This window comes from Sitophilus oryzae, unplaced genomic scaffold, assembly GCF_002938485.1.
Source record: "Sitophilus oryzae breed Bouriz unplaced genomic scaffold, Soryzae_2.0 scaffold_1801_pilon_pilon, whole genome shotgun sequence".
NCBI lineage: Eukaryota > Metazoa > Arthropoda > Insecta > Coleoptera > Curculionidae > Sitophilus > Sitophilus oryzae.
Window position 1 is genome coordinate 3697807 of NW_022146504.1, and position 16598 is coordinate 3714404.

The following is a 16598-nucleotide window of genomic DNA, read 5'->3' on the forward strand; positions in this document are numbered from 1 at the left end:
AGCAAATTTCATATCCGTATTTGTACCATTTCCATTTATCCCATTTGTACCATTTCACAAACAAACCAAACCAAACCAAACATTGTTTATTCGTCTTTTATGTTAAATGTCAGGTTTTTTGGACGCTGTTCAAACTAGAAATTCTGTGTGTTAAATGGAAAATCATTTTGTAACACTCCTTGTGTATGCTTTTAAATTAACAATAAGATCGGGATATGGATTGCGATGAAATTAAAAAGAAAAGAGACCGTTGTGTTAGTTTCAGCCCAGACGAAAACACCCTAATTCCAAATAAATATCATACCTAATATGTGACAAATTTTGCGAGGAAATCCATAATCGATAATTAGATTCTATTTGGATTCTATCATCTTCCAAAATGTCATTTTCATCAAAATCCATATTATGTCTTTTTTTAAATAAAAACATAAATATAAAAAAGTACTAAAAGCACAATGTGACAACCACCGAATGAAGAAGTTAGATAATCTACGTTTAAAACTTAAACGCCCGAACATGGCCGTTTTAAAACATTGATTAAATAAGTATAAACGGCGTTTATGTAATGGTGCAAATTAAAATTATTATAGTTAATCACTGTTTAGCATTTAAACAAACTAGCCATTAAAGTTTCGTATATTTTTATGTATTGACATCTTTATTGACACATATGTTTATCTACTCATCTAAAGACTGTTCAGCCATCGTTTACCGTTACGTCATCATTATTTGTCAAATATGGGGTGGGGAGAAAATTTTAAGTACGTTCCTATATAATTAATTGAGCGAGTTCCGTCATATATTCATTTTTTCTTGAACTCTTTATCTGTTTCGATCCTTTTAATTCTAATACATTGAACTGTTGGTTACAGCAACTCGCTATATTATTTAAAAACGCTATCAATTTATTTGTATTTTACATAGGAATATTACATCCTTGCATTGTACCTACTTCATTACACATGGTCCACGGGAAAAAGTGTTCTACCAGCGCAGGGTCTCTTTCTCGAGAAAAATAAATTATAAGCTTAGCAATGAGCTCTTTTTCATTTCAGTTAAATCTTTGAGGCATTTTTGCAATAAAATAAATTGAATTTTGTTTTACAGCAACAATCAAATTTTAATTTTGACATTGATCGATGTTAATTATAACCCCAAATTAAATGACAATGAAGATTACTAAAAAAATATGCAGTAATTTACGAAACTCCGTAATGACATCACCAATCTCTTTCATCTGGTTGGCAAATGATTGAGAGACTTCGACAATATACATAGAGTGACGTTTAACGATGGCTGATCATTCTATATCAGTAATTCAAAATAACAACGCTAGAATAATTGAAAAAGCAATACGTCATTTTTCGGCTTTAATAATTCAGTTTGACAAGTTATTTATTAATAAGTTAAGGTTATGAAGTTTTTGCTTTGTTTGCATTTTAAGTTTAGGAAAAGTTATTACTCTTAAAAACAGTTAAAATACATGTAGGTGGTGCCCTCTACAAATAGAAGTCATATTGGTATCAACATCAAATTTCTCACGTCAAAAAACTCCCAGACTCCAATTTTCATGCAAATGTTGACGTTGATGTCAAATTATTTGGAAAAAATCGAAATAAAAATGAAACTTCTACACCCTGTATCTCCAAAACTAAGCGTTTTAGGACATGCATTTGGCATTTATACGAATTTCTTTACTTATTTTTATCTGCAAAATATGCTGCTGAAGTTTCCAGAATACAGTTCGGACCACCCTGTATAGTTGTCTATATTTGCTTGAATTATTTTGGTTTAATCACTGCAACTGCTACCACATACACATAAAAAATAGGGTATTGTTTATATGATCTGCAATACATAACCAAAATATGCATTTAATGTTGTATCGTATGATCGAGAAAAAAAAACAAACCAAAAAAAAAGGGCGTCTAGTTGGCTTGGAAATAACGATCGATTACATTTCCCATATAAATTTACATATAAAAATTGACAACGATCTTCATTTCATAGCCATCTCTGACGCCGTTTGTTTTTTCGAAAATATTGTACAATAATTAAAGTTTTTTCCAATTTTTTTGACTTTCTCTGTAATATCTGGCTCCGGTTCACAGTTTACCTTGATTCAAAAATTATTATCTTAGCTTGAGCATCTTGTATTTTATCAGTTTTTCGATATGCGTAGGTATATTTGTTTTTATATCTCAGCTGACTAAAATACGACTGTAACCAGTGTTATGTAGAATGTAAATAGTAATATCGTAAAAAGGTATCTTTTACTTAAATTATATTGTTTGTTTAGATTGTCTAGTAGCTTTCTGCTTCTGTTAAGTAGATCGTTCATCAGTACAGAGATATGTTTTAGAACACTGAAATTAATAGTGTTTGGAGCATAGAAAATGTTTAACAAAAACATACTTAGGGGTAATTAACAACCGTCTCCAAAAGTTACAGCCTTTATTTTGAATTACATACCTACTATTTTCACTTGCATTCGCAATCGCGAATATTGCATTTTTTTTATATTCGTATTCGCATTTTTCAAATGTATGCTAATATCGACTTTCGACTTTCAAAAAATTATTATATAATATAAATAACATTAGGTTATTTAATTTTATAATAATTTTTTGAAAGTCGAAAATCGATATTCGCATACATTTGAAAAATGCGAATAAGAATATAAAAAAATATACAGGGTGGCGCACCTCATTCGCCTCGGTTGATTATACGAAAACGGAAAGATGTAGAAACAAAATATTTTATGGGTATATGTGGGGAGGTAATATGCACAATTTAAAATTATTTTGAAATGTACAGGGTGTTTCAAAATTAAGATCTATACCAAAGTAAAAATATAACTTTCTTTCTTATGGAACACCCGGTATTTTATTTCATTTTTGGATTCTTGGGCCCAAAAAAAGGTATTTATTATAAGGGTTAAATATGTTTAAAACCTTTGGTTTTTGAGATATTGAAAGATATTTAAATTTGCATGCTACAGTAGAATAGATTATTAACACCCTGTACATTACTTTTCAGAACTAGTTCTTGCGCTGGGTTTAAAGGTAGAGAAATAAACTTTACAGAAAAATGTTATTCCTTCCTTAAATGTATACAGGGGTATCAAAAATTGCTGGTCTATTTTAAATATTTATTTTACATAAAAACTTTGTTATTTTAAATGCAACACTATGTATTTTTTTAAATAAGTCGAAGCAGATTTCCAATACCTATCTGGCTCAGATTTTGAATAAAAAGCGATTTTTCAATCAAATTGTAATCAAGATGGCTAGTGTTGTCATGGCAAGTTTCTAGTGACAGTTAATATCTATTTTCAAAATCGAAATTAGTTTATTGACTTATTTAAATTTATACCAGTTTTCTTTTATTTAAATTATCTACAACATATTTTAATTATTAATATATAATTAAGGGTGTTTGGTTTGGTTCTACAGGACCACCCACATAATTAATTTTTACAGGAATATAATAATTGACATGCGACAGCCCTGTTCGACATCCAGAGATCATTTTTATAAATTTCTTGACTTTTGACAATTGACCGGTGACAGATGGATGTCACAGTTGTCGCCTGTCGGTTGCTTTGCGCCTCCACGCCTTAGATTGAGACACAATTGAATTTTTAATCGAACATCTCTTAATTATTCCAATGTTTTAAATAAATATCAGGCGGCTTAACCGGCCCATAAGAGCCCTCTCCTTTTTTTTGTGGTTGACTGGTCAGCGATGCTTCACGGTGGAGTTTTCAACACAAGCCAAATTATTTAATGTAGTTCTTTATGAAGGTCTTTTCTATACCACGTTATATATATATAAGTTTTTTCTTCTTAACTTTTAGAGCAATAATTGTCTAACATATATTTCCATTTTAGTGTCCTGAGGAAGGAATGAATAAATTCCGAAAGCTTGACAATTAACAAAGTGTATTAATTCTTTGTCAAACCCTTCCGACTGCAACCCCACTAGTACCTAGATTTTCTTTCTCACTAGTCAGTCGAGACTACTTTCTGCTAAATAACATTAGGTTATTTAAGATCTAGCTAGAAAAGGAGCGAACACTCCACTAACAGGACCAGAACTTAGACCGTTGGAGTGTCCTCCAACGGTCTAAGATACTCGAAAAAGTTCCTCAGAACTTACGACCCAGAAAAATCAAATATTTTCTTTCATTTAAGAAAAAATAATCTTCGGATTGTCACGGGGTTTCTAAGAGAACACTGTCGCCTCAACAAACACTTCAGTAGGCCGAAGCTGAGAAATAACGGCGAATGCAGATTCTGTGGGGAAAATGGGGAAACATCAGAACATCTTATCACTGAGTGCGCCGAGACGACGACCGTTCGTGCCATGAACTTTGGTACGGCTGATGTCAAGGATGGAGAGCTGGCCTCCGCTCAGATACTGGCTTTTGTTAAAGCCCTGAGACTGTATAATGAGCTATAACTCGTTATAACTCAAGAAAGGGGGACACAGATCTATAAGGTCGCGGTGATTAACTCCCCTCCTAAACATTCTACATTCTAGGTTACTTAAATCTGAAATGGCGTTAGCAGGTTTAGAACCAGGAAAAACGTATATTCTCGTCTTTTTCAACGTCGAAACGTTGGTAATTTTATAAAATAAAGAGTTTTTATTTTCCTGGTCCTAAATCTTCATTCGTATTTTACTTATTACATATTGGCAAAAACTATAGTGTATTATGAAGATTATTCTAAGCGGTATTATGGGTTATTTATTTATTGATGTACAACGCCATATGTGGTAATAACAAGTAAGAGGGTGCTATTAATGCATAAACTAATAAGCACAGAATTTAATAAGAAGTAACTTTGAAAGTGGTATAATGTGCTTATCAATCAAACTTACTTCTCTGACTGCAGTCAAGGGTAATAAAGGAACTTTATTGTCACGTTCTCGTTTAAATTGTTTATCAGGGAAGCTATTAGCCCTTTGCTTCGACTGTTTAAATGCTTCAGCATATTTTCAACACACAATTTCAATAAATACAATACAAAAACTCGAAAATTTAGTTCTTAAAAGAACTGTTTGTGCTTAAACGTGCAATTTTTGAAAAAACACTACGAAAATAAAAAGAAAAACGAGAATTGCTCAAAAAGATTCAACAAAAACACAATATTATACAAAATAATGACTGATACTAGGATAATTGTCAAATAATAAAGGACAACATTGCTGAACACTGGGCAATGTGACCAACATAGCGATAATAAAATTCTGTTTAAACTAATGTTTGCAGTTTTAATCTAAATATAACATCTGTTACAATCATTTGCTCTATGTAAAATGAAAATGTAAGTAAGTAAGTAAAATGAAGAGCTGCTCGGTATCTTAAATTATACAACAAATATAAACATTTTTTCCAAAATTTCATTTAGTCAGGTTTATAGACTTTAATGTCAATGTCGATATGATTGATGACGTGCATTGGAAAATGTTTTGCGATTACAATATATGTATTTGTCTTAGGTATTTTTTAACAAGAAATTCGCATTCGCGTTCACGAATATCCGCGACAGATATTTGCACTCGCATATAATATATGTTTGTTGATAAAATTGATATTCGTTTAATTTGTAATTACGCTATTACAAACCCATATCTATCACTTAATAAAATGTATCTATCATATTGGCTTTACCCCAATTAAATTTACATAATTTTATGAGTGAATTCTTGGGGAATTTCAGAGCATCTTTAATCATTTCTATTCTATTAATAAATGACCTTGCTTCAAAATATGGGAATACCCATCAATTGATCAAAAAAGAGATCCTAATTGTCTTATAATACATTAAAAAATGTTTGTTTATAAAGACACTTGATATTATTCAATGGGATTACACTATTAACTCATTTTTTATACAGGGTAATTTTATACGATTTGAGTTGATCAAACCAAATGAGGCGTTTCTTCAAGATTACTTAATTAAAAATATATATGGGTATGACAGTTTTCTTACTGGATTATGTTATGATATCGATAATTATGTATTACAGTACTATTCCTGGTATTTAAATATGCATCATACCTAAATTATATTGTCATCACTATCAATAAATATATAGTTATCGTATACATTGATAAACATTTCCAAATAATATAAACTTCAGTACAAATTCCTAGTCGCATTTGTACAATACAAGGTGTTTCTAAAATAAATGCAAGTATTTTAACTGTTCTCGAATTTCGACCTCAGAAACACGCCCAGTAGATTTTTTTGCAAATACATTGTTGATATTTTCCGAGAAAATTTGTAAAAAAATATTTTTAGTGCCGCAGGTTTATTACTCCTGAAACTTATTTAAACCCTTACAATGTTGCCACATCCTACATTAATCACATTTACGTATGCATCTGATATTTGTGTGTGTATATTATGTCTACAGTAATTTTCTGGACAATAAATTACATAAATTAATTTTAATTTTTTCAGTCAGTTCTAGAAAAAAGGTACCTATATTTGATACCAATTAAACTTTTAGTTACGTAATCGAGGACGTGATTTTTAAATTCATTGTTGCCAACCATGGACATATTCGGGCTTAAAATGTTTACTAGTAGACCTTGCAGTCGAACATTGTTCTTTTTAGAACCTCTTTTAGCACGAAGTGGGGTACAAGATAGGTTAATAGCTGTAAAAAGCTCATCGCAGTTTTATTAGTATATTTTATGTGCATGTGTTAAGTGCTGTTAAGAAGGTGAGTTTTGTTGATGTAAATAATAACTGTTTATATATTTATAATTTATTTTTGTTCTCTAAAATATTTTGATTAAAAGAAAATATGTTAAGGTGGGCAACGCTGTGCCGGTCAAGCTTAATCACGTGACTAAAAGTTTATTTGACATGAACTATACTTATTATTTAACATATACTAATACAATTTTACAATATGAATTCACCTACAATAGGGATTTGACCTCAAATCCAAGAAAGAAATCCTCTATTATATATTCGGGACCACACCGGTATCAGGACTAAGGAGAGACCAAGTTAAAGAGGTGGAAAAAATGGAGACTGATCCTCCAGACTCCACCTTACGGGCACCTCAGCCGGAGATAGGCTCATCGACTGTGCAGGGCCCAGTTGTCCCAACCTTGGAAGGGTGTATACCCCGTAGGAGGTAGATGTCCACTCATCGAAGGAAGAACATCAAAACATCATAACTCAAGAATGGGGGACACAATAGATCTTTAACGTCTAAATTTTTACCCCCAGTTATTTTCAACTAAACTCAATGAATAAGTCTTAAGAAGTTAAGTGTATAATTTCTTGTCCATATGGCAACACAAGTCATCGATTAAGCTTAGAGTCAGCTGATACCTGCATTTCTGAAAGTGTAATCATTATTTTTTTAAATTTTCCAAATAAAATATTCATTTATTTTAAAAAGTGTAAATATAAAGTATGTTTCGTTTGTCTAGATCTACCACCAGATCCAACGTACTAAAATACTTTCAGTTATTTGAGACACACCCCGTATAATATTAGTATATAATTTTATCATACAATAACAACATTTTTTCACATTAAATTAGTTATTTCGCTACAATAAATTAAACTCAATTTCATTAATCAAAACAAAAAACACTGACATACCAAATTAGAAATTAATTGAGAACAATGAATTATATAGGTTTACTATACTTGAAACAAGATGAAGCTTGCTTATCAAAAGATAATCAGGCTGATCTAATTTCTAGTTTTAGCCACTTGTTGTCACACAAAAGTTTGGTTTTTGAGGATTCGATTTTTCAAAAATGAATTTGATGACATAGGTAAGTAAGTAATTTTTTTTAAATTTATTCTTTGCGTTATGGTCACTACATATTATAAGTAAAATATGTATATGTCTTTGTATTTTATCTTAATTAATTTTAAATTTTTTGTATTTTGTAAAATATGACCTATTCAAAGTATTCAATTAACCGATGTAATCTACAATAATATAAAATATATACATTTTATTATTATTGAAAAGTTTCTAAGAATAATCATTGGTACAAAATGACGACTATAATAATGATAAGCAACTATTTTTCCTCTAGTATTTTACGTTAGTGTTTCATCAAGCTCACGATAAGATATACGCTATATATATTTTTTAATTCCAAACAAAGAAACTTACATATATGTTATCTTTAAATTAGTATTTTTATCTTTAAATTACTTTTTATTAGAATTTTTAAATAGTTTAATTTGTAAAGTACCTATCAGATAACACCACGAAGTCTAATTTATTCAAAAACTAATAAATACCTACCAAATTTATTAAACTGTTATTGAGTTTTATTTAAATGATTAAGAACATTATGAAATAAAATTCATATATGGGAAACATTGAAACATGAATTCATCTAGAAAGCAGATTAATTCCTAAAACTGGAGGATATCAAAAGATTCCAAAAAAATGAACAGGCAACAGGTAAAGCGACTGAATAGGCCAGTCAATCTGGAGGTTGAGGTGGATCAAATTAGTAACCAACCGATCTCAACGGGAATGTGTAGATAATGATCTCCTATTTAACCCCCCAAAAGTCCCATTCGGTCCCAGTGGGGGAAGTTTGAAAAAAACCACCGCCATCTTAGATTTTTGTAGAGAATTAAATTAGAATATTTTGCCTGCAATCATTTTTTTTCTAAAATAAATGGTAATAGAGATAGAGCATTTTTTTACTATACGGTTTATAAATTTTCCAGTTTTTTTAAACCAATCAGCTATAATTTTTGCGTTAACAGTATAGTGTTAGTATAGATAAACCAAGTATAAATTTAAGCATTAAAACAATTAAAAATAACGTTTAAATATTATTTATTAAATAAAATTATTGTTAAATTAAAGTTATTAAATAAAATCTTCTATAACGTCATATTGAGCGTCACTTTCGTCCTCAACTAAAATACAAAAGTTTGTGCAACTGATTCCGTAGCATTGACCACACTTTGAAGTTAACATTTGAAACATTTAAGAGCCAGTTTTCTACAGGGGCAATTTTTAGAGCACTGACTCTCTTGCAAAATATTAATTTTAGTAGGTCAGGAGGCATCATCTGTTGATTGAATAGGTGTGATTGCCTTTTTGATCTTTCTTCCATCCATATTGTAAAGTATCTAACTTGTTACCAATCCATTCCAAAAAATACATCTTATAAAATTCCCTATAATATGTAGATTTGTAGATATATCTTTACAGTTATATACAGTCCTGAGTAAATGGCGTTTTGCAGAGTTCTCAGTTGGAGGCAATTAGCTAAATTCAAAGTAGTCTTAAGGACTTCTCTTGATATAATCCTATTGTATAGAGTGTATCTCAGATGGTTAATATGTTTAATATTGCTTGGGCAGTGATATAGCTTTAAAAGGTAATTTAATCTTGATTGAAACAAGTCATCTTTGTTAGGATTCTTTTCTAAAAATACGTCGAGGTATTGACAAAGATCGTCATCTTTTTTCAGTACGGACAGGTACATTTTTTTTGTTTCAGTCAGGATTAAATTATCTTTTAAAGCTATATCACTGTCCAAGCTATATTAAACATATGAACCATCTGAGAATCTCTTAAGACCACTTTTAATTTAGCTAATTTGCCTCCAACTGAGAACTCTGCAAAACTCCATTTACTCAGGACATAATTTCAGGTAACTGTAAAGATATATCTATTATAGGAAATCTTATTTGTATCTGTATTTTTTAGATTCAAGAATGGATTGGTAACAAGTTAGATCCTTTACAATATGGATGGAAGAAAGATCAAAAAGGCAATCTGACACCTATTCAATCACAGAAGATGTGGCGCCTCCTGACCACACAATTTCGGGACACCAACTATAGGTACTATGGCGTAGTAGTGTATACAGCACAACAAATTACATTTGACAACGATAAAATCATATAATGATAATTTAAGAGTCCATTTCACTAGTCCGAAAAAAGTAGTAAAATAAGCGCCCCCCCCGACATTTAACGTTTTATACTATATCTCTATTTATATAGTATATAAAACTGGCTTGGTATTTTTACACAAATGAAGAAGGAAACTAAAGATAAAGGATTATACTATATCCATATTTTTTTAGACTTCTTTATTTTTAAGATCTTGATGGTCAAATATCAACAAAATATTTCTCATGTTTGAAACTAAATTTTCTCGAAAATAAAGACATAATTTAAAATTCCGTTACAATACGGAGATGGATTGAAGTTTTGTGATTACAGTGATATATAATTTATATGGTTTTGTAACAAATTGCTCGCTATTTTATGGCAAATGCTGAAGCTCTGCTAACCTTAATCAAGCCTTAATCAAAGCACATGTGTTTAAAATTTTGGGTGTGGCTTAACACGACAGGATCGGGCTAAGCCTTAGGCAGATTTCTGAACTATAATATATATTTCCTTCGGCCACACATCCGCTTTACCCTACCCTTGGGAGCGACCCGAACAGTACAGAGTAATAGACTCTTAAGAGTCTATTACGCTGTACTTTCGGGTTGTTCTCAGACGCTGGGTAAAGCGGGTATGTGGGCGAAGGAAACATATTATATTATATTCAGAAATCTGCTTAAGGTAGAAAGGTTTTTTGAAGGTTCCAACCCCTGACAGAAAACTGGACAATATGCAGATGTACTTTTTTGGCAAAAAGAAAGAAATAGACTCTAGAATTATTTAAAATGAACATAAATATAACTATTAATGAAACAAATGTTATTGCTCCTGATTTGCACCGTTTTGCCATGGCAATTATTGATACACTCACAGGCACGAAAAACGGGTGCCTTAAAATTTTCATGTAATTTTAAAGTTTTATATTTTGTGTTTTAAATAACCGATTTTGAAGATTGTTTAAGCAATTTGTAGCTAAATTGTTTGACTTTTTGATACCTCTTTCTAAATTAAAAATGACAGTTCTCGTCTGTCAATTATACCAGGGAAAACAAAGTGTTGATATATTTGGATGAAAATTTGAAACACCCTGTGGAGTACGTTAACAAAACAAGGTATTTAAAAATCATTTTATCATCTAGGTGTATATATTCTCGATAGTTTGTTTTTTGGACCATTTCAATATTTTTTTTTGGAGATAGGTACTCGCTTTTGAAGAAGTCACTAACTAATTTTCTCATAACTTTTACATTAAAACCATGCCTTTGCTTTTGGTCCCAGTCAACAGACCTGTGAAATAGTGTATATGATTTATGTAATAGCACTGCTACTGAAAAATCATAGTATTATTGTCTGTTGGCTGTTGAGCAGTTACTCTAACAGAGATGGTTTTAAGCTTAAGTCCAGAAGTTGTATCAGCTACAGTAGCTTTAATTGAAGGTGATGGAGAATTATGTCCCTAACAGATTTAGGTGTGTACAAAGTAAATTGCAGTCGCTTCCTCGAGACAAGTTCATATACTAGACGTCCAGGAACTTTCGTATGAGAACTTCAATACTAGATGGTCGATTTATTGTAGGATTATCGCTAAGAGTCCGCCGCTTGCTGGGTTTCAAATTTCTAATGAATTGCACCTAAGGAACTTACATGTAAGTGAACGGACTGTAACAAAAACAAAGCCTTATGTCAAGAAGGTCTGCTTTGGAACGACAACTAACTAGATCTGTTGACTAGAACCAAAAGCTAAGGCATGGGTTTAATGTAAAAATTAAGAAAAAAATATCAACATTTTGTTTTCCTTCGTATAATTGACATATGGAACCTTCATTTTTGATTCAGAACGAGATAGTAAAAAGTCAAATAATTTAGCTACAAATTGCTAAAGAAATAATCAAAATCGGCCCACTAAAATATATCAAATTTTAAAATAAATGAAAATTCTAAGCTGTGCGTTTTTCGTGCTCCTGATTTGCACCTAGTTTGCCAAGCTGCAGCTTGCAAGGAAGTTTAGTAGACGACATACGGAAATATCAATGACATACGTATCATTTAGTAGAGTTATTGGGTTCATTAAAGTCGGGGACTTGAACCTGTAGAATTAACAAAACTATAAACCACCACCACGACTGTAATAGAAAACTGTCTTTCAAGATTCATTCAAGGAGACTGAAAGGAACTGTGCAACTAAGGAGGCATAGTAGAGAGTTGAAAAGAGGATCAGCTAAAATTGATACCTACTGGATATAGGTACAGATATACTTTTTGACAAAAAAAATAATAAAAAGAAAAATATTCTAGAATTATTTAAAATGAAGATAAACATAACGACCAATGAAACAAATCTTGCTCCTGATTTGCACCATTTTGCCATTGCAATTGAATAAAGCATATTAATAGGCATGGTAGGTACAATAGTATAGTATCATTATCCAATACTCTGTCTTTGGCAACACAAAATATCTTCTGAGAATTTTTGAATTCATCAATACTTTAGCATCCAAACTGAGGGCTATAATTGGTAAGAGAATTCTTTCCAGTAACAGAATACGCTGACTTGGGATAAAAATAATGCTCCAAGAACATTCTGACGTAAGACCCAAAATGCCAACTTTGACTGGAAAGTGAAGAAACTATATGGAGCACATCATATGTATATTTCTGCTAAACTTTAAATAGATTCTGGTTTGTATCGTTCAGCAAAACTATCCTGGAATCAAGAAGTTGTGTTATATAGAGGGTCTCCAAACCTTTACTTATCAAAGTATCAATTAAGAGTCAATTAATAATCAAGTCTTTTTGAACGACGGCGGTACTCACCTGTACGATGCGTAATTGTTACAATCTTCGTCCGAAGCCATCATCGGTAGTGTTTTCAGCACTAACTAAACACCACAATCGGTCTCAAACACTATTTTCATCCCTGCCAAACACTAAAATTATTTTTTTCTCGCGAACCGAATGGTTTTACCGAGGTAGTACTTTGTATGCTGCGCACGTCACGAGTTCTTCATCACATTTTCAAAGTACGACCAAACAGGATCTACAATTGAGTACCTACCGACGGGAAAAATGTAGGTACGAAAAAAGTCGACGGCTCGTGGGAAAAATTAACGATCGTACCGCACGACTACAAAGCCAGGTACTTACTAAGGTAGTAAGCCGGGTACCACCTCAATTCACCTGGAACTAAGGTGGGGTTGCGTGCGCAGATTCTTGGCGGTGCTACAGACAGTCGATTTTTTTTTGTTATTAGTTGGTACTAGTCAACCGCAAGTTGAGTACTATGTATGTATCTGTAAAGGTGTATTTTTCAAATTTAGTTTTCTTTCTTTTTGGTTGAAATCTATTTAAAATTAATGAGTAATGCTAATAAAGTTTAAACGGTACTATAAGTATATCAATTTTTAAAACTCTAGTACTTATTTTAATAGACTGTCGCTTCTGATGGCATATTTCATTTCATAAAAAAAGATTAAAACAAGGAGAATTTGTCTTGGGTACTACACACTTTAAGTAGCTCAAATAATCAATTATTATGACTATATACACATTACAATTTGTTATGAACTAGCAAATTCTACTAATTTTATCAACAAAAACGAAATAAATAATATTAATCATTCCCTATTTGCTTGACAACTGTTACAAAAACAATAAATTATAACGGTAGTACTAATAAAAACTGATTATGTATGTAGCCGTAGGTATATGTAGAATATTTTTGAGATTTCCTTTGTTACCTATTTAAACCGATTAAAAATTATTAAATTAAAAATAAAATTGAGTTGGACTTTAGTACCATTTTTTTAGTTTTATTTTATTTTAAGCAGTCAAGAACCTGATACTAGGGTATATACTTTTTTTATACCGTATTGTAGTATAATAAAGTTCTCTCTCCTATCAGAAAAATTATATATTATATTAGGCAGGCGTACAGAGTCGGACTGGGCCAGAGGTGCCCGGATGGAATTACCAGAAGGGGCCCGGATGGATTTTTTTGCGTATTTTTTAACTTATGTTTTAGACAATTTTTCCTTATTGATTTGTTCTTAGTGTTTGAAATCATGGAACTACCCGTACAATGCAAACCAAGATGCAAAGCAAATGAAAATATTGTTAACCCAAAAAAAGTTTTCGGGATAACCTTAGATTATTACCGTCATTTTTTCTGTTTCATTTCTATTTAAGAATAAATAATGAACTATATTACAGGTAAGTCCTAAGAAAGGGTGGCCTGCGACGGCTGGGCTCGACTGACAATCGCCACCCTGACTATATGGCCAGTCCTACCGTGCAGGCATACACAAAAAACAGATTATTACAGTTGGTGGTTGGAACCTTTCGTGTTACAGACGCAAAATAAAACACTAATGCACCTACTATACAGGGTTGTTCACCACATACGTCACGGAGTATTGTAACTAAACGATTAGATTTTTACAAATTTTAAGTTTTGGGTTCGTTTAAGGACTATTTGAGCTACAATTTAAAAATAATTTTACAAGATACAGAGTGTCCCAAATAAGTAAATAACATTATAGTTGTATTTTTTTTAAATAGAACACCACTGTATGTTATATATATTTAGATTCTGCGATTGAAATAAAGGTAAATTTGATTAAGGTTGTGCACACTTAAACCTTACCGTTTTTGAAACATTTTCAATTTTATGAAATCTGGTACTCTTTGAAGATTTGTTACATCTTTAAAAATAATCTAAAATGTCAATATTTCATAGGTATAGTGATAGATGAGGTCTAAATTATTATAAGAAAATGCATTTTCTACGAAAACTTGAAGAGATAGGTAAAAAATGGTATAGTACAATTTGATAGACAATTAAATTATGCATCTGATTCTCGTAAAATATACAGGGTGTTCCATTTAAATTAACAAGTTATTGCCGGTTAAAACTAGTAATTATTTAATATAAATTTTTGGACACTCTGTATAAGATATTATTTTGTTTATTATTGCAATACAATATCTGATCAATAAATAAACTTCAGTAATTATTTAGTATTAAAAACTTTGATACCCTTGGAGAAATGAAGCCTTAAAATTTTTACTGCTATTTCATAAAATTGAAAATATTTCAAAAACGGTAAGGTTTAAGTGTGATAAACCTTAATCAAATTTATCTTTATTTCAATCGTAGAATCTAAAAATAGAATAATATACAGGGTGTTCCTTTTAAAAAAATAAAACTATAATATAAAATAATATTTTTTACTTGTTTGGGACACTCTGTATCTTGTCAAATATTTTTAAATTGTAGCTCTAATAGTCCTTCAACAAACCCAAAACTTACAATTTGTAAAAAGCTAATCGTTTAGCTGCAATACTCCGTGTCGTATGTGATGAACAACCCTGTATAACTAGCCAACACAATCAGTATAGATAAATGAATTTTAATTTAAAGTGTATTTTTTAGAAACACATTTTTCCCAATTGTTACTACCGTGTACGAAAAAAAAATGGAAAATAGCCTATTTTGGCAGGTCATGAAATTTTGAAAATTTCAGGTTTTTCAGAAAATTTTACAAAACTACTCTGGATTTACAAAAATACTGACTATTATTATTCAAACTTTTGTTTTTAAACGAGTTTTCTCGTGTAAATATTTTATTATATCTTATATATATATATATATATATATATATATATATATATATATATATATATATCTAATACCGTACGTACTCGGTCTAATTTACCGTACCGTACTTGAAGTAATGCCATCACTTCTCATTTTTTTTCTAATCTAAGTATTTTAATTAGTCAATTACTTATGTGCTTTTAGAGCATAATATGAATATTTATAAGATTATGATAGTGCTTTTTAAATTAAAATAAATTATGATAGTGCTTTGAACATGTAGTACCATAGTCCAGAGACCAATAAGTCCTCTAGTTTCTTAATCTACGACTTCTATAACCAATAGCAGAGTTTCATAAAAAAAAGTTAGGTAAACACTGTCCAAAAACGTTTCTGAATTTGTAGGAAAATTTTTGTACAGTATAACTTCAGTAGTCCGGGTAGATATCATTCCGGTAACCGGCAATCACAACTCAAAAATTGTCAAAAATAACGTTTATTAATTAAAATTATGGATTAAAATTATTTTTCCCATAAAAAACTGATTCATATGTCTGCGTTGCATAAAGTCTGCTTGATCTTTCAACATCGAGTTTATTTTTCATCTTGACAAACTCATCTGCATTATATGCTTGTTTTTTGCTTAATGTCATCTTTGGTACAATAACTCTAATTTTTGATGAAACGGAAACGGTAATGTTACGCACAATACTCGAATACGGGTAATGCCCGAAAAAAATGCACAGAACTAGGTTTGAGCAAAAAATATTTCCCAAACCCGAAATTGTACATTTAAACGGGTATTGCGCATTACAAAATAGCAAAAACTAGCATTGTGCATTTGAAATTGTGCAAAACTAGTATGGTGCATTTCAAAATGACCAATACTAGTTTTGCTTGTTTTCTTTAAATAAGACGGCAAAAAGTAGGGTTAGCAGTTTGTTTAGGTTTTAAGGGATTCTTATTTTGATTTTGTTGTGGGTGGAAATACGCAATACTTCCTTCACCAGGCACATATAACTACAGGCCATAAACGACATAAAGGGTTTTTTTATAATATTTTATCTATTAGGTAT

At 31.0% G+C, this 16598-nt stretch overlaps 1 protein-coding gene across 1 annotated transcript in view; it reads right to left on the reverse strand.

The window, feature by feature from the left end:
* LOC115882971 (transcription factor SOX-30) overlaps nt 1–13056 on the reverse strand; it is a 140983-nt gene extending 127927 nt beyond the window's left edge. Inside the window, exon 1 of the mRNA XM_030901239.1 lies at nt 12741–13056. Within this exon, the coding sequence (XP_030757099.1) occupies nt 12741–12784 (44 nt within the window). The 5' untranslated portion in view covers nt 12785–13056. The remainder of the gene's footprint in view (nt 1–12740) is intronic.
* Between the last annotated feature and the right edge of the window lie 3542 nt (nt 13057–16598).